Here is an 18,823-nt window from a genome sequence, read left to right as displayed (position 1 = left end):
CCTAGGGGTAACATTTAAAAAAAAAATTAAAAAAATACTGAAAATAGTAAAAAAAAATATAGTACTGCAATGGTTGCTACGGTAATTTCATTATCAAAACTCAATTGTCAAATGACATAACAATAGTACTTGAAAAGCAATGTTAACCCTGTTTCTTTATTCGAAAATAGGAAAAACAAATAACAAATGAAAAACGAAATGTGGAATTACCGAATCCAAAATAACGGTTTATGCAAAAATAGCCCTTATGCAAATTTCTTTGTCTTTTGACATTTTCAGAAGCCTATGCTTGAACTATTTAAACACAAGCCTTGCGGGGGGGGGGGGTCCTATCAAGTCATGGTGCCCGAACAGTAAAGATGATTTATACCCCCACCACGAAGTTAAGGGAGGTATAAAGGAGTCAGCTTGTTGGTCCATCGTCGGTCGGTCTCCATCTTGGTTTCCGGACGATAACTTGAGTTTGGAATAAGTTATTGTAATCATACTTGGTATATAACAACCTCATGGTCAAGGGCGATGTCACTATTACTAAAAATAGAAAAAAAGATTTCCTGACAACAACTAGTGTTAGGAAAGAGATATATGTAATCGGATTTGTTATATAGCAAGCTTATATACAGACCCAGATTGTTATTGCTTTTGGACCTCTTTGGATAAAGATCAAGGTCACCGTTACTAAAAAAAGAAAAATGATTTCCGGACAATAACTTGAGTTAGGAATAAGTTATTGTAATCAAACTTAGTATATGAAAACCCCGGTTTAGGATTGCTTTCGGCATGGCCAATAAAACTGTTACTAAAATAGAAAAATGGTTTCTGGACAATAACTAGAGTCAGTTTTGAGATATTGTAATAAAAATTGGTATATAGCAAGCTTACATAAGTACCCAGGTACAGATTGCTTTTGGACCCCTTGAGATCAAGGTCAAGGTTACCGTTACTAAATATAGGAAAATGTTGATCAGCATGTGTAGTTGTGCATCTGTGTATTTTCGTGAGGATTTATTTAGTATTTTTAGAGTTATTGACCTTGATTAAGTGAAAATGTGCAATTTTCAGATTGTGTTGCACGTAACCCAAAATATATTTGACCTAGAGTCATGAAACTTTACAGGAATGTTGACCAGCATGTGAAGTTGTGTACATGGGTATTTTCGTGTGGATTTTTTAGTATTTTTAGAGTTATTGCCTTTGAGGTTGTAAAAATTTGCAGTTTTCAACTTGTGTCACACGTAACTCAAAAAGTATTTGACTTAGTCACGAAACCTTACAAGAATGATGCTGAAAATGTGAAATTGTGCACCTGGGGTTTCGCTTGTGGAATTATTCTGTCTTGTCTGGTTATTCCCCTTATTAGAAAAATTTTTTAAATTTTTAAACTTGTGTCCAGTCCTCAAAAATTTTGCCCTGGTCTAAAATTTAAAAGGAAATGTTGATCAGATGTAAAGTTGTGCCCCTTTTGGGGTTTTTTGGTGGATTATTTAGTATTTAAGAGTTTTTGCCCTTGACTTAGTAAAATTTTGCAATTTTCAACTTGTGTCACACGTAGCTCGAAAGTATTTGACATAGGGTCACGAAACCTTACAGGAATGCTCATCAGCATGAGAAGTTGTGCACCTGGGGTTTCGATCGTGCATTTATATGTTTTGTCAGACTTATTGCCCTTGACTTAGTGTAATTTTTGCATTTTCAATGTATGTCGTGTATAGCTTTAAAAGTATCTAACCTAGAGCCATGAAACTTACAGGAATATTGGCCAGCATGTGTAGTTGTGCACCTTAGGTTTTGCTTGTGGATTTATCCAGTATTTGTAGGGCTATTGCCCTTGAATTAGTAAAAACCGTTTCATTATGTTGTGATATTTGTTCCTGAGTGCTTGAGTTAGAATAAACCAGTTTTACAGGAATAATGATCAACATCACTGTGAAGCTATGCACCTGGGATTTTGCATGTGGATTTTTTTCAGTTTTGTTGGAGTTTTTTTGCCCTTGACTTAGTATATATTTGCAATTTTCAACTTGTTCATGCATAGCTCAAAAAGTATTTGACCTGTAGGCCTGAAAGTTTACAAGAATGTTGGTCAGCGTGTGTACTTGGGGTTCGCTTGTGGATTTATTCAGTATTTACTTAGTAAAATATTTTTAGTTTTCAACTTGTGGCACATGTAGCCCCAAAAATATTTGATCTAGATAAGATTGACCAAACAGTGGAGTGTGGGGGCCCGCTTGACCTATGGACACATTTCTAGTTTACTTTTGGACCTAAACTCATTTGATTTTGAGGAAATACATGTAGGTCAGAGTTCCACATCCTCCACACAACATTTGCAATTTTAATAGTCAATGGCTGTTACATTTTTACAAACTATACTCAGTCTAAAATCCGCCATTATTCCGTATCGCAACATTTTACCCCGCTTTAAAAGTTTCGCACCGCTATACATTCGACCCCACTGAGGCAGGAAATGAAAAAGAAAATTATTTGTAGAATATTTTGTGTTTTTGAATTTCTGCTAATATATTATTTTAAAGTTTCTTGAAATTGTTATCATTAATAAAAAAAATATTGTTTTAAGTCAGTATTTATATACATGTACAAAATACCTCTTCTAATTTAAGCATAATAAAAGTATGTCTTAGTCTTCTTGCGACAAGAGCATAGTTACTTTGCATGTATCAATATAGATCTCACTGTTTTATTGATAATTGAAATAATACATGTTCCGATAGATCTTGTCTGTAAATTTAAAAATTATTTTTCAAATTTCTTTAAATTTGTTACTTAAAACCCTTTTGATTCAGTTATTTCCGATAATAAGTGCTTAACTTAAAAAATGTATTTTATGTAATAGTTAAGGTGTTATTAACACTTGTGTCGCCCCGCCATTTTATAGGGGGTAATTCGAAAATTTTTATTTTAAATGTTTTTGAAAAATTTTTTTTCTTAAACAGAAAACGTAATAAAATAATGCTGCGACAAATTTTAGATATGCTTATCTTTTTTTGTACAGTTATAATTTTTTTGTTTATGTTAATTTCAGCGTTCGTAAAAAATGGGGCCGATTGTTACAAGGCCTATATTCTTTTTGTTTAGCTTCTAATTTGTTTTCTGTTTATTTCTTGAAAAATACATACAGAGGAAAAAATGTGCTAAAAAATATGAAATTTTTTTAAAAATTAAAACCAAAAAAAAAATGTTCCATTGCTAAGGATATTAAAAAATTAAACCGGAAAGAGCAGCTGAAAGATCGGTGCCTACATGTGGACACTTTAGATAGAATGAAAATGACGAGTCTTAGATTTTCTAGAATTAAAAATATTAACTTGGACGAAAAGGGGAATATAACAATCATTATAGAAACGTTTGACATGAGAAATAAGAGTAAATCAATAGGCGATGACATCATTGTCGTTTGGGCGTCTCAAGCAAATGGAGACGGGGCTGTTTCTGGTCATGTGACTGATCACAAAAACGGTTCTTATATGGGCGTTATTAAAGTGCACTGGACCGGAAAAACAAATGTGTCAGTAAAATTGGTTTCTTCCCTTGAAAATATTTGTCTCCGTATGAAAGCCTTGAGTAAATATGGAAATACAGTATTTGCTACGGAAAAGCCGTGGGGGATAAGGGGAACATTCCAGACGAATCAAAAGAGCGAGTTTACTACATGTGGAACTAGCGAAATGATTTTTGAATATGAAAAAGTTTGCAATTTTACAAGTCTTAATGGTGGTATGTTGGGTTTTTTGGAAAAAAAACGCCCGGCAGTAAGTGCCCGTATTTTAAAAATTTTTGGAACTGGGTCAAATTTTAAAAAGTATGGTCCTCCCAAAAAAAATCGAATAAAGGAATGGAAATTTTTAAAAAAAATTGTATCTTGAAAACCCAATTCAAAAAAGCAATAAGGGGTGTTTCTGCAGTCAGCGTCATGTCTCATCATGGACGGATCTGAACCAGTGGTTTTTGGTTGTATGTAAAAGGAATTTCTTTAACTGTTTGCAATATCAAATGTGTACATTTACAAAGTGTTTGAAAATAAAAAAATTGTGTTTTTGGTGATTTTACTGTTTTGACAATTCAGAAAAATTTTTTTGAAAAAGTGCTAGACCCCGGGAAAAATCAATTTGCGAGCGTTGGGGCCCAAAGGAATATCATGCAAAAAAATTCTTCCTATTATGGAATTAATTTGATGTATTTTAAACACGAGATGCCATTCCAACATAAAGATTTACCATCAAATGGCATTGAATCTGTGCCTCAACTTCTGTATTCACTAGAAAATTACAATGAAAGCAAAAATTCAGTGATATTAATAATAAACTATAATTCTCATTTTTCCGCGTATGCTCCGTCAAAATTCAGGGAAAGAATAAGACATTTGACAAAAGCCATTGAAAGATTTATTATTAAAAAACCAAACACTAAAATATTCTTTAAGGGACCACACATTTGTATAGATGATAGCCGATGGTTTGATGCGAAAATTTCACTTCTTTTTGAAGAAATCATCAGAGAAGAGTTTTCAAAACTAAGAAACAACGTTATATATTTAGATGTTTGGTCAATAACAGTTGCCCATAATAGTGAAAGTCTTCATCCTGAAGGGAATGCGTTTTATAGTCAAATTCATCAGCTTATGTCTTATATTTGCTAAAGTGTTGTGTTTGTTTCTAAGTTGAAAAACTTACAATCTAGCTACAGTTGGCCTATTAACAGAGATTAACATTTTTGACCGACTTTAACCGTCTTCATCACCACATTCTATGTATATTTTACAAATATTGTCCAATTATTTCTTTTTTATGCTCCCCAAAGGATGAGCATATAGTCTCCGCTTTGTTCGTCCGTCCGTCCGCTATTCTTGTCCGGGACATAATTTTGAAACATCAAGAGATATCAACATGAAACTTTGTAGGTAGATAGATCGCATTGAGTAGATGTGCAGTGCACAAAAACCGTAACCCTGCCTTGCTTAACTTGGGAATTGTTGCCCTTTGTTTATTTTTACACTTTGAACATGCCCGGGACATAACTCTAAAACTATAAAAGATATCAACATGAAACTTTGTAGGTAGATAAATCGTTAGTTATGTAGAAGTGCAATGCTAAAGAACCATTAGTCTGTCTTGCCCATTTTTGGAGTTATTACCCTTTGTTCATTTTTACAATTTAAACTTTGTCCGGGACATAACTCTAAGAGATGTCAACATGAAACTTTGTAGGTAGATAGAGCTTATTGGAAAGAAGTGCAGAGCAAAATAACCTTAACTCTGCCTTGCCTAATTACGGAGTTATTGGCCTTTGGTATTTTTTTCACTCTGAACTTTGTTCGAGACATAGCTGTTGTTGGTAAATTGATCTCACTAAATAGAAGTGAAGTGCAAAAAGGAACCTTAACTCTGCCTTGCTTAATTTTGGAGTTATTGTCCTTTGTTCATTTTAACACTTTGAACTTTGTGAAGGACATAACTGACACTTATTCTTTTCTGTGTCCAAAACCTACTCGGGGAGCAAAACCCGGTTCAACCGGTTCTTGTATTTTTCTGTTTGTTTTTACTCTGATATCCAACACTGAGGAAAGTGGAGCACAGGATTTTGTTATTTTTTCGTTTATTTCTCAAAATCGGAGAGAATATTATTTATCAATCAGGTCATTGTTCTCCATTTAATGTCAACATGAATTGTTGTGTTCGTATGAAATTTGTTACTGAAGGTCTCAATAAAAGTTTTGTATCGAAATAATCTTAATTCATTCGTTCTAAAATAATTAGTGTCCTTTTTGTATAAGTCCATGAAAGCAAATGGAACTGCTAAGGCGGTATCCAATTCTGACTAATTTGTGAGATATGATTCATATAAGCTTTGTAGAGGACCAACAGGCGGCATAACTGTAAACCAAGTATACCCAAAATGCGAGACCAATCTTAACCACAAGAGTATGATTTCAATAACTTGTAGAAGTGCAAAGCTTTATGCAAGATATCTATGCTGTAAGCAGTATTGTTTATGAGGTGATTTTTAGTTTTTTTTTAAATATGAACATGTATTCGGATACACATAAATAGTATTCAAAAGGAACATACAATGTATAAACAATTGTCACTTAATTAACTTAATTTATAAAGAAAACATATTTTCATTAACTTCCCTAGAGCTAAGAAATTTAGCATGAAGCATTATTTTGTGGACTTCAACATACTTAGATATTACTGTACTCCTAGAAACTTTCGCGGAGACAAACTTTCGCGAAATAATTTCGACCGCGAATTTCGCAAATGTTAAGTTGCTGTGTTAAAGAACATGCATATTTCTGGTATCACAATTAAGCTTCCTTACTTGTTCTCTCTATTCTTGCAAGCCAAGACTACGACATACGATACTGACAAACCTATAAATTGTTTTTATATAAAATACCATTATGACGTAACTTTTTATACAAAAAGGATATAAGATAAATATATAAAAACAATTCATTGAGATAATGTCATGTGCTTAATAGCCATATTTTGGGAATTTTCTAATCTAGATTAGACCATTGATATAAAAATTGCTATTTTACAAGCTTTTTGTTGTTTTATCCTTATTTGTTAATAGTTGTACAGATGCAATACAATGGAGTGTTAAGGGCACCTGCTAAATCTCTATCACGTTCGCGCGACAAACTTGTCGATATAGGTCAATCCGAAAATTAAGAAAATTTGCAAAATATCACAAAATCGGATTGACCTCCTTATTTTGTAAACAAAGAAATTTCGGCCAATGAGAACAAAGGAGGCAATCACTTTTAGACCAATAAGAACATCTTTAACTAAGCAGGTGTTCGGGTGAAATATACTAGAAAATTATTAAATTCTATCTTTTCCACACTAAAACAAACTTGTTTTTTAATATTCTGACACTCCTTTGTGTATGTATCTGATCAAATCAGGCCTTTAATGACTAGCCACATTGAATTGGGAAAATGCGTTCCTGACATTGCTTTAACAAGACTTTCTCTCTATCATTTTAATCATAGAATATTATAATAGTTGACCTGTTATAAGAGACGGTGCTTTTTATAAACGTCTCGGCCCTTTTAACCTTAGGTAATTTAAATATGCTGTTCAATTTTTTTTAAATACACGTCATTTTAACTTAGTATGGGAGCAATCCCATCTTATTCCTATCATGGGTTACGTACTTTTATACGAACTTGTGGTAGGAATTATGGCACACACGTAAACACATGTACCGATAAAACTGTAGACAAATTAAATTAGTTCCCATATAAATTAAGCAAGTTTTAAATGAAGTATGTGCTCGCCCATATGGTTCACTCCGGTGGCGAGGGTAAACAAACCAAACACACACACACACAATGTCATGTGCATAACTTATTTCACTGCAAATAATGTTATGTGCATTTGAATTATAATGTCGAGTTAAATAATTGTGTAATTAATGATTGACCTAACTATATAATGAAATGAATTTTAACCGACACAAGTAAATAGTAAATATTTATCGATATATGTATTGTTTGCTATTGTACTTTTTACAAAAATATCACCTTCCTTTTTAACGAGTAAAATTACATTCATTCAAACTATGCAAATTGTAAATAACATGTATATGTTTTATTTCATCTGAAAATAGTGGAATAACAGCAAAACCGTTTTGTTTTGTTTTTTTTTTTTTCAAAGTGAAATTTTACTTTGAAATGTGTATTTACTTAAAAAGCGCGAAATAATTTCTAAGAATACAGTAATGTTTTTGATATTTTTACTAGAGAATTAGCGTGTGATAAGTGTGATAAGAGAAAAAATGGACGACATAGTTCTAAGACGGTTAGTCATATTAAGACAATCTTTGACATTGAAAAAATCTTACTGATTTGATCGCACTAACACTGTTCCATGCAGACTACACAATAGTTCAGTGAGGACACTGTAAATTGTGGTAAATTTGTTTTTATTGTAAAGTGTCTGTTGTTGTTTTTTTATGATTTTGCAAGATAATATGTTACTAAAGTATTATAATATGTTGTTGAGGGAAGTTTTATTGCAATCATACTGTAAGTGTAATATATAGTGTTTTAAAAGAAAAGAAGTGGAGCTATTGTCATTCCTCTCTCGTCGGCGTTGGCGTTTGTTATCCTAATCATTGAAAGTGCGTGCCTCCAGATGAGCCAAAATAGTTCAAGAAAACTGTACTATAATTTTAAGAAAAGAAAAAGTATTTAAGATTCAAGTAATAATTTGAATATTGTATACGATAAAGGACTGATTTTGCAGCATTTATCACCATCTTTCTATTGTATGGTAACGCAGTAAGGGATATTATTGCATATTTTTACCTCTTTTGGTAACTTACACGGATTGTGAGTGTCGTTTGCAATGTGTAATTTTCTTTCTTTGATCACTTCACAATATTTTAATTCAAAATATATTTTTCAATATTTTCATGAAATTCAGCATCAATCTGGAGGTATGTCGTTTAAGGTCCTTCTCAGTTACTATAAAAGCTTATTACTCGAAACTAGGTACTTAATTATGTGTGTGTACACTAGCCTTGGTTCCAGTCTCTCGATTTTTGATGTGCTTTTTTCGGCAAATCGACGTTGATATTATCAAAAACACGAACGAGTATGAAATAGTGCGTATGTTATGAATAAGCAAAACAATATCAACGCCTGAAACTCACGTTTAATTTCAAAATGGACTCCATTTAAAGGGACATTATGCCCCGGAAATTTACTTCCGCGCAGTCTGATCAGGATCCATGCTGTTCGCTATCAGTTCCTCTACTTGTAATAGAGTTGGTTAGCGAACAGCATGGATCCTGATCAAACTATTTCAATTTTTTTTTCAAATTTAAATATTTTGGTTAACTTCTAAATGCACATTTTGTCAAAAAGTATCAAAGAGAGTACATATGTATTCACTTCATATTTAGAGTTCTTATTCACGATCAAATGTGAAATGCATTCACGCCTGGTAAATGATAGAGCTAAAACTTTCGGAGCTATACGGTAAATCGCTCTGTCGCTACTTCCGAGCTAGTGCATGTCGCTAAAATCAAGTGTCAAGTGTTTTCATTTTTTTATATATTTTGTAAACTCTTCGGAGAATGATATGCCATGTAGATTTGATTAAAGATTCCAGAAAACGTAAAGTTGTTAGAATGTTTTTGAAATGTAGTTGTGGAGTTAGCGAATTCAGCATTGAAATGGACCGTTTCATCATGAAACAGGATATTTTCCCTCTAATTTTTATCTAATCAGCGATTCAAATTAAAGACAAATACATTTAAAGTAGATATAAGGCATAGAAATAAAATAATATTGAAATCAGATCAAAACATTAGTTAATAAAGAAAATATAGGATATTTGTTCTGGGAGACAGCTCTGTCGTGAAGGAGGTAGTCATGTATTCGAGGAGATAGCTCTTTGGTTACGTACAAAGTGTCTGATTGTTTGTGTATATTTTATTCATTATATTAATCTCGGCACAAAAAAAATAATGAAAACAATACTATACTAATGTAATTACTATGCATTTATATCATGACGTAATTTGCATAACAAAACATTAACATTTACAGCGTTCAAATTGTTTTCGACTCATTTTTTTCACTGTACACAACTTTTACTTTGTATATGCTGTAGTATCTATATTTGTGTAGTATTAAATTAAGTATTAAACCTGCGCTCATTCAATGTCCTTTTAGTTTATACATGTACAATCATTTTTTCCAAGTTACATCAAAAACTTAACTTTAAAGTACATGATAAAATTTTAACTTTTTGTACAGAACTTACAAAACATAAACATAGTAAATATTTGCCCTTTTCAGATGGCTACATTTACATAGTGTATATCAAGACACGAGTAGTTTTGCTAATATGTCGGATACGCCGAATATCAAAATCCATAATGTAATACATGTATATACGATATTGTATTTTAAGATACGACGAAATTCAAAAGTCATATCGAAATTCCCACGAATGATCTTGAAAAATAAACATTTTCATGGAAATATTTTTCATGATGTTTAAATTATAATTTCTCAGCAACCGTATCTTCATGTTTCATGTAAAATAGATATATCAGTTTATTTTCTTTCCGTTGTGCTCGTTTCTTCCATACAACTGCACACTTCTGCATTACTTTTTCACAATGTCTGCATTATGTGCACCACTATGCGTTACTGGATATTCAAGGGGTTTTACGGAAAAAAGGACAAGCTGCAAACAGTGTAGATACTAGCACTTTAGCTAAAATGGCAACTAACTTTGCATTTTAAATAGCGAAAAAAATCTTCTCAGAAACCTTTAAAAACAAGTACACCAAAAGCTCAATAAATATTTCTTGTCGCAACTATCGCATTCATATTTCTATTTCTTTCTTCATAATTATACCCGTTGTATCAACATCCTTAAGATCTTTTTCACCGAAAACCTTTTACATTCTTGCCCATATCATTTTTGGTCCCCTTTGAAACCATATAGCTATCTCCTTAGCGACATGACTACTTTCTTCACGACAGAGCTGTCTCCCAGACCAAATATCCTATATTTTCTTCATTAACTTATGTTTTGATCTGGTTTCAATCTTATTTTATTAGTATGCCTTATATCTACTTAAAATGTATTTGTATTTAATCTGAGTTGCTGTTTAGATGAAAATTGGAGGGAAAAATATGCTGTTTCATGATGAAACGGTCCATTTCAATGCTGAATTCGTTAACTTGGAAACGCCGCTACGATTACATTTCAAACACAATTCTAACAACTTTACGTTTTCTGGAATCTTTAATCAAATCTACATGGCATAACATTCTCCGAATTTCGATATTTGGTGTAGAGTTTACAAAATATATAAAAAATGAAAACACTTGACACTTGATTTTAGCGAAATGCCCCACTTCTCCCCCATTTTTTATTATTTGTTTTTAATTTATTTTCTTTCATTCATTTCATCGTTTTTTGAATATTTGCCTTTTTTAAGAAAAACATTAAAAGTTGAAGGAATTGTTCACTATGAAGGGCAGACAGGCACTTATAGCAATTACTTTTGCATAATTACGGCTCGTGTTTTTTTTTTGTTTTTCTTTTACTCTGATATCAAACACTGAGGAAAGTGGAACACAAAAATCTAAATCTGAGAGAATATTATTTGTCAAACAGATCATTGTTCTATTTTAAATGTCTATATGAATTGTGTTCGTATGAAATTTGTTAATTACGGTCTCAATAAAAATTGTATATCGAAATAACCTTCATTCTTTCAATTATTCAAACAAAAAGTTTCTGTAAAAATACCCCTTGATATATGCTTTCTTTTTATAAACATAGAATAGGTGTATTTCAAGTGTACCCCAAATGCGAGACAAATCTCAAAGGCAAGGGTATGATTTCAATTACTTGTAGAAGTGCAAAGCTACATGCCAGATATCTGAAATATAATTAGCATAATTGTTTCTGTGGTGATTTTAATAACTTAGTGAGTGATGTTGCACTTTTTCAGTATCCCTAATGCACAGACTCAAACAACCCGAGTCTGGAATTTTGCTGTATTTACTGGTTCTGAGGGATCACTTTTTTCCACATATTTTAATGTTTTAAGAATGAACAAGTATTCGGATACACATAAATAGTTTTCAAAAGGAACTTAAAAGAGTTATCGAGGGTCATTATAGGCCCCTTACTGGAGGCACTAACTTAACATACACTTATAAAGAAAACATATTTCCATTAACTTCCCTAGAGCTATTGAATTAAGCATGGGACATTATTTTGTTGACTTCAATATAAGCTATACAAATCACGGCCCTCAATGGGATTGAAAGTGGTTTGCACAAAGGTTCATATTTTATTAAATAGACATGTATGAGAAATATTTTAATTCGGCTCTTCAGAAGCATCAATGTCCAGAGTGTTCATATTTAGGATGTAGCATCACTTTAAGGCTCTCAACAAAAAGAATGTAATTATGGCTCCGGAGACAAAACTGGACACGTAATGAGGGTCACTCATTTTACATAGAATTCTTTAGGAAATGGCACATCTTTGAGTTTAGATATGGTCATCAGACCTCTCCACAGTGTTCAAACTGATTGCTGGTGGCATCCATTTTTGCTAATCTGATTGTAGTGAATGAATTTCATTTAAAGCGTAAAATCATTAGGAGCAGTCTAATGTACTATTATGCGCATGCTCCGCTTTAAAATACGACTAAACTTAAACGAAAAATTAATATTGAAGTGGACAAATCGGTACATAGAAAAATCGGAAAATATCTTTTACGTTATTTAGCGCTAGGTGGATGTTTAATTCCGTTTGAATCTTTTAAAATGTATAAATCGATCATTGTTTTATGAGTAGTGTTTTACCATTACATGTTCCGATAAATAGTAGCAGTGAACATTATAGCTACAATATCACCATTTTTATTTCACACAAACATTTTAAAAATAATCTTTTTTTTTTAATCCAAACAATAATTTTTGCATCAGATATATAGCTTTATACACTTTAAAATTGTTTGATTAACATTCTCTATGCCCGTTTTGGAAAATGTAGAGGAAATATTTCCATATACTTAACAAAACATTAACCGAAAATTTGCTTATTGAATTTTATTAGAAACTTTTATTTTTATACTACTTTTAAAATATGTAGCATCTATTTTAGATTTAGTTTGATGACATAACATATTTTGTTCCGTTTGTAGAAAAAGTATCTCTAATGCGCCAAGAAAAAAGTCAATTTCTCATGCATATAATCTTTCAAAACATTAAAAAAATGAAGTGTTAAACAAACTTTCATTACGATACTATATTCAATATATATGGTAAATTATATTTTGTTAAATAATTGTAATTTATAATCATTCATTACGCCTATTATGCAAAAATATCCCCAAGTATTTTCGAATTTAACACATTTTCCACAGCTGCAAAAGACCTTTCGCATGCTTCTTTTTAAATGCGCAAACTTGTGTTTAATTGTCTCTACCCTTGATATAAGTAGGCATGCTGGTCTGAGGCTGTTCGTCAGTCTCACTGTCTGTCTGGTGATCTGTGTGATCTGTGTGCATGTTTTTCTAAAACAGCTTAACCAGTTTTTATAAAACTGTACATGAATAATTTTTATGAAGTCTACTTAATCAATGTTAGTATAATGGCATTTGCAGACAATCGCCGAATCAGAAAAGCACCATTTCTTGGTAGCAGTATACATCTGTAGACAATGTGAGACAGAAATTTTTCTTTACGGATATATCATCAGTATTAAAATACACAATGTATATAAAAATTATTATCATGGGACGTTTTCGAATAGAAAAACAAAATCGAAATAAATTCAACGATGCGCAGCACATGAAATTTTTTTTTCATAATTGAAACGTTATCGTGAAGTAAGATTAAAAAAAATTGTGTTCTTCTCACTTAATCTGTAAATAAATCGAGATACATGTATTTTAAATGTTTGTGCGATGACAGATTTCTTTGGCTACTGTGTAAATTTTAAGTGATAGTTTTGTTTTGTGTTATTCTCAACACAAGTGTGATAGCTGTCTTAAATTAGAATAATATTTACGTGATTCTAATTCTAAATTTTTATTCTAGTATATATTTCTATACACTACAATAAAACGATTAAAATTGCGGGAAAATAAACGTCATAATTAATTTATGTTAGGTATGTGGTGAAGCGTAGCTTAAAGCATTACAAAACGAACATATTCAAATACAGTTGTCAAAGATTGATGGGGGGTTTTTTTGACAGGATACAAGAAGTGTCAACCTGATGAAGTTTTTAAGACTTACAAGTTTTTACATCAGTATACATTACGAATATGTCTTATCACGTAACAAGAATGTGTGAGTATCAATTAAGCTGGGTTTATTCATCGATAATTGCACATTGCAAAGCCGCCATATACTAAGTAAAGATTACCTGTTCCTGATCATGTAAGTTATTGTTTTGTATTTCTTCATTATTTTACGGAATTTTTGACGCATGTACTTCATCACAAGACAAACATAGACTTAGTCAGTGACAATATTTAAGTTAACCTCGACCAGTGAGCTCATAGCTGCCTAAGATAAATTATATCATCTCTAAATGTCTAATTTATACGTTTGAGCAGCCATTATTAGTCTATTAGAATATAAAAAATATATAAATATATAGCTAAATTTTGTCAACTTAATTGAAGTCGGTCGACATTTACAACATTCCGACATTTACAACATTCCGCGCGATGAATAAAAAATTATGTACACTACTGTTCTAATCTGACAACTTTAAAAACGACAAAGAAAGAGACATTATTATATGATATTTATTACATGAAAGGCAACAACACATTTGTATTCAGGAAAATTGAGAAAATTAAATGGTTTCCTTCTATTAAAACTATTTATAATGTTGCTGAAAGGTCATTGAATATTAAAAGAAAACAAACGATTCCTTACTCTATGAATAGGTTACATTTTATTTATATAAATAATTACCGCATGATAATGTGAGAGTGACGTTTCATTTAATGTGTACACAAAAGTCTGTGTACGACCCTTAAATCAAATATAACGGTATTTGAACCTTAATATTACATCGGGATTCCTTGCGATCAAATATTTTGTCACGAGTTCGAGTTTCACAAATAGACTTCTTTTTTTAATTATTTTATTTTTGCATCAGACGTAGTGTCATTCATAAATTATATTGTCAAACGATGTAAAAATAACCGGGCAATAATGATTTACTGTCCCGCATATTTTGCAGTGCACAAGTATTTCGTGTCAACTGAATTAAAGTTATGCAATGTGTGATATAGTACTGTCTTCTTGTTCACTTCCAATAACTTCTAAGATAAAATCTCTATAATAGCTTATGATTGAATATTGTAATTCAATAACTTTAACGCTTACGTTTTCAGTTCTTTATTATTATTATTATTATTATTATTATTATTCTTTCAGCTTTGCCAAGTGAAATCGATTAGAAAATGGCACAAACAAGTTCGTCGTCCAAGGAACTACGTTACATTTATTTGGCAGCTGCTACAATTATAATTTTAGTAATTTCATTGACACAGATTCAGGACAAATATGCTTCTGAAAGATATGCAAATTTTTTACGTCAGTTCAAACCGGCAAATCACAGCGAGGTTAACGTTTCCAGATACATGTACACTGTGACAAAGTTAAAACCGGAACAACGATTGCAATCATTCTGCAATCATGTGGACACTGTTAATAGGCTGAAAATGACAAGTCTGAAATTTTCTAGAGTAACGGTTATAAAACTTGATGATGAAGGGAATATAACAATTGCTATAGAAACGTTTGATATGAGCAATAGAAGAAAAACAATAGGCGATGACGTCATTGTCGTCTGGGCACGCCAAGCAAATGGAGACGGATCCGTTTCCGGTCACGTGATTGATCACAAAAATGGCTCATATACGGCCAGTGTAAAAGTGTACTGGACTGGAAAGACTAAAGTGACATTGAAATTGGCTTCTTCCCTTGAAAACACTTGTCTCCGTATGAAAGCCTTGAGAAAATACGGAAATACAGTATTTGCTATGCAAAAGGCATGGGGAATAAGGGGAACATTCCGGACAAATCTACTTAAGGAGCTTACTGCTTGTGGTGCTAACAAAATGATTTTTGAATATGAAAAAGTTTGCAATTTTACAAGTCTTAATGGTGGTATGTCATGGTTTTGTGGAAAACCAAAACGCGCGACAGTAAAGTGCTCAGATATTAAATATTTTGGAACTGGGTCAATTTATAACAGTATGGTGCCTCAAAAAGAAAAGATACGAAATAAAGGACATGGAATTTTTAAAAAGACATTGTATCTTGAAATCCCAACATTCAATAAAGCAATAAGGGAGGTTTCATGCAGTCAGCGTCCAGTGTCGTCATCATGGACGGAATCTGGTCCAAGTGGTTACTGGTTGTATAATAGATGGAATTTTGTGAATTGTTTCAGCAATATAAAACATGATGTACCATCTTACGTGCGGTGTCTGAAAAATAAAAATATTGTGCTAATTGGAGATTCTACTGTAAGACAATATGCAGAATATTTCATTGAACACGTCCTAGATCTTGGACATGTTAACATGAAAGACGCCATAGGGCCAAATGAACAATATCATGCAAAGAAATTATTCACAAATTATGGAATTAATTTAATGTATGTTAAACATGAGATGCCGTTCCATAATCCAAATTTTCCACCAAATGGTATTGTATCTGTGCCCCAACTTTTGCATTCACTAGAAAATTACAATGATAGTAATAATTCATTGATTTTAATAATAAATTATAATTCTCATTTTTCCGCGTATCCGCCGTCAAAATTTAGGGAAAGAATAAGACATTTGGCCATGGCCATCGAAAGTTTTGTTATTAGAAAACCAAATACTAAAATATTCTTTAAGGGACCACATATTTGTATAGATGATAGCCGATGGTTTGATGCGAAAATTTCACTTCTCTTTGAAGAAATCATCAGAGAAGAGTTTTCAAAACTCAGACACAAAGTTATATATTTAGATGTTTGGTCAATAACAATTGCCCATAATAGTGAAAATCTTCATCCTGTAGGAAATGCGTTTAATAGTCAAATTCATCAATTTATGTCTTATATATGCTAAAGTGTTGTGCTTTAACCTAAAATGTTAATACCTTTGTCTGAAAGTAACTATCCACAGTAAGTTTACAAATTTACCGGTACATAGTGTTAAAGATACATACTTTTGATATCACTAGCAACTTGTTTTTAGATAATCCTTGAAGGTGTGATAAGAGAAAACATGGACGACATAATTGTAGGACAGTTAGTCATATTAAGACATACATCTTTGACAAAAACTTATTGATTTAAGTTCCAGACTACACAATAGTTCTGTGAGGACACTGCAAATAGTGGTGAATTTGTTTTTATTGTTGAGTTTCTTCTTTTTTTCCCTAGTTGTTTAAAATGAGGAAAGTTTTTATTTTAAATGTACAATAAGTTTAAGTCTCAAAATATGTTCGTTATCAAAAATTTATCGGGGTAAAAACGGCTTTAATAAAAAGTCTTGGATATTTTGGATCAATGAATTAATTATAATAATTATATACACTTATGGTATACAAAATACATTTTGTTAGAGTTTGTTACAGTTTTATACAAAGGCTATGTATAAATATATAAATGAACGTTGTATTCTAGTAAAATATACAAATGTATATTCCCATGAAGTTACCGCTAGTGTTTTAGGAGCTGTTAGCATTACCCTCTCGCCATTATATAGTGCGTGCCTCAAGATGAACCATAATATTTCATGGAAATTATACTTGAGAATTGTATAATAATTCTAAGAAATGTAAAAATAATAAGATAAAAGAATACTTTGCTTGTTAATTATATGCTATTAAGGACTGATTTTATTAAGACTGTATTCCTCTCCATATTTCTACTGCATGGCTTTCGAGTAAGGGCTATTTTGCATATTTTGAAATCTTAAATGACATTTGATGGACATTTTCACTATTTAAATATGTCACCAATTCAGAAAGGCAGATAACCCTAAAATTTATTTTTGTAAAAGTGTGCCCTTCTTCTTAATTAAAAGGTCCATATCTCTTCAAAATTTGAATACAATTAACCTTATAATTTATTTTTGCTCAGCTCAGTACTTTGTTAATTTCAATTTTTTTGGTTGACTTCTTAAGGTACATTTTGTCAAAACCTATCGAAGATGTAACAAATTCACTTCATGCTTGGAGTTCTTATTCACGATAAGTTGAATATTTAATAGCAATGACATGCCAACTTATATTTTTCAAAATAACAAAACGCCATGACTATTTACATTTTTTGGCAATTTTTCTGTCCAGAAATGAGTGCTTGGATAATCATTTTTTGTTGAAAAATTGTTACGAGTATCTGCACCGGGGACTTTTATGTAGGCCAAACACGTTTGTGTTTTATATTATTTTTAATTTATTATTTTTACTTCATTTTATATATTTTTTAGAATATTTGCCTTTTCTCAAAAACCATCAAATGTTTTCTCTTCAAACTTGACGTAATTGTTTTCTACAAAAGGCCGGTAACTATAGCAATCACTTTTGTTTAATTATGGCCCTTTTTCTATTTCTTTTCTTTTTTTAACTATACAGCACTGAGGAAAGTGAAGGACAGTCCTTTCTGCGTTTATTTCTCAAAGTCAGAGATATTTTTCACAATAAAAGAATGTCATGACCGTGTTTACTTTTTTGGCATACCCGAAATATTTTTGAAAAATTGTTACAAGTATCTGCACCGAGGCATTTGTGTTTACAAAACACGTTCTTGTTTTGTTTTTTATTTTTTTAATTCTTTTTTCATTAATTATTTTTACTTCATTTTATCTCCTTTTTTTAAATATTTGATTTATCCAGCAGAGCATAGTCATTGTTGTGTTTATTTCTCATATTCGGAGAGAATATAATGTTTGCCAAAAAGGTTATTGTTCTGTAGTAGATGTCTATATGAATTGTTGTGTTTGTATTTAACTTGTTCTTGACGTTAATAATAAAAATTGTTATCGAAATAATCGTTATTCATTCATTCAAAACGATTAGACAGTTATTCATATATACACTTAACAAATTTTATAAGTGTGTATGTTAAAATGGTCTCATATTTGTATCAATATTGCCCGATCATGCTGAAATGTTCAATACATTTAGCTGAGAGATATGATATTATATATCATTTATTTGATTTCATAACAAACACAAATTTTACACAAATGAGCAATGTATTTGATGGTAAGGGAA

At 31.5% G+C, this 18,823-nt stretch overlaps 1 protein-coding gene across 1 annotated transcript in view; it reads left to right on the top strand.

Moving 5' to 3' along the window:
* LOC132751513 (NXPE family member 3-like) overlaps positions 1-18,584 on the top strand; it is a 32,450-nt gene extending 13,866 nt beyond the window's left edge. The window contains exons 2-3 of the mRNA XM_060741688.1: positions 13,779-13,963; positions 14,978-18,584. Of these exons, the coding sequence (XP_060597671.1) occupies positions 15,004-16,668 (1,665 nt within the window). The 5' untranslated portion in view covers positions 13,779-13,963; positions 14,978-15,003 and the 3' untranslated portion in view covers positions 16,669-18,584. The remainder of the gene's footprint in view (positions 1-13,778; positions 13,964-14,977) is intronic.
* The last annotated feature ends 239 nt before the right edge of the window (positions 18,585-18,823 follow it).

This window comes from Ruditapes philippinarum, unplaced genomic scaffold, assembly GCF_026571515.1.
Source record: "Ruditapes philippinarum isolate M1 unplaced genomic scaffold, ASM2657151v2 ctg319_1_1_1_1, whole genome shotgun sequence".
In the NCBI taxonomy this organism is placed as follows: Eukaryota; Metazoa; Mollusca; class Bivalvia; order Venerida; family Veneridae; genus Ruditapes; species Ruditapes philippinarum.
Note: the sequence above shows the minus strand (reverse complement) of the source record. Positions and strands in the feature narration are given on the sequence as shown.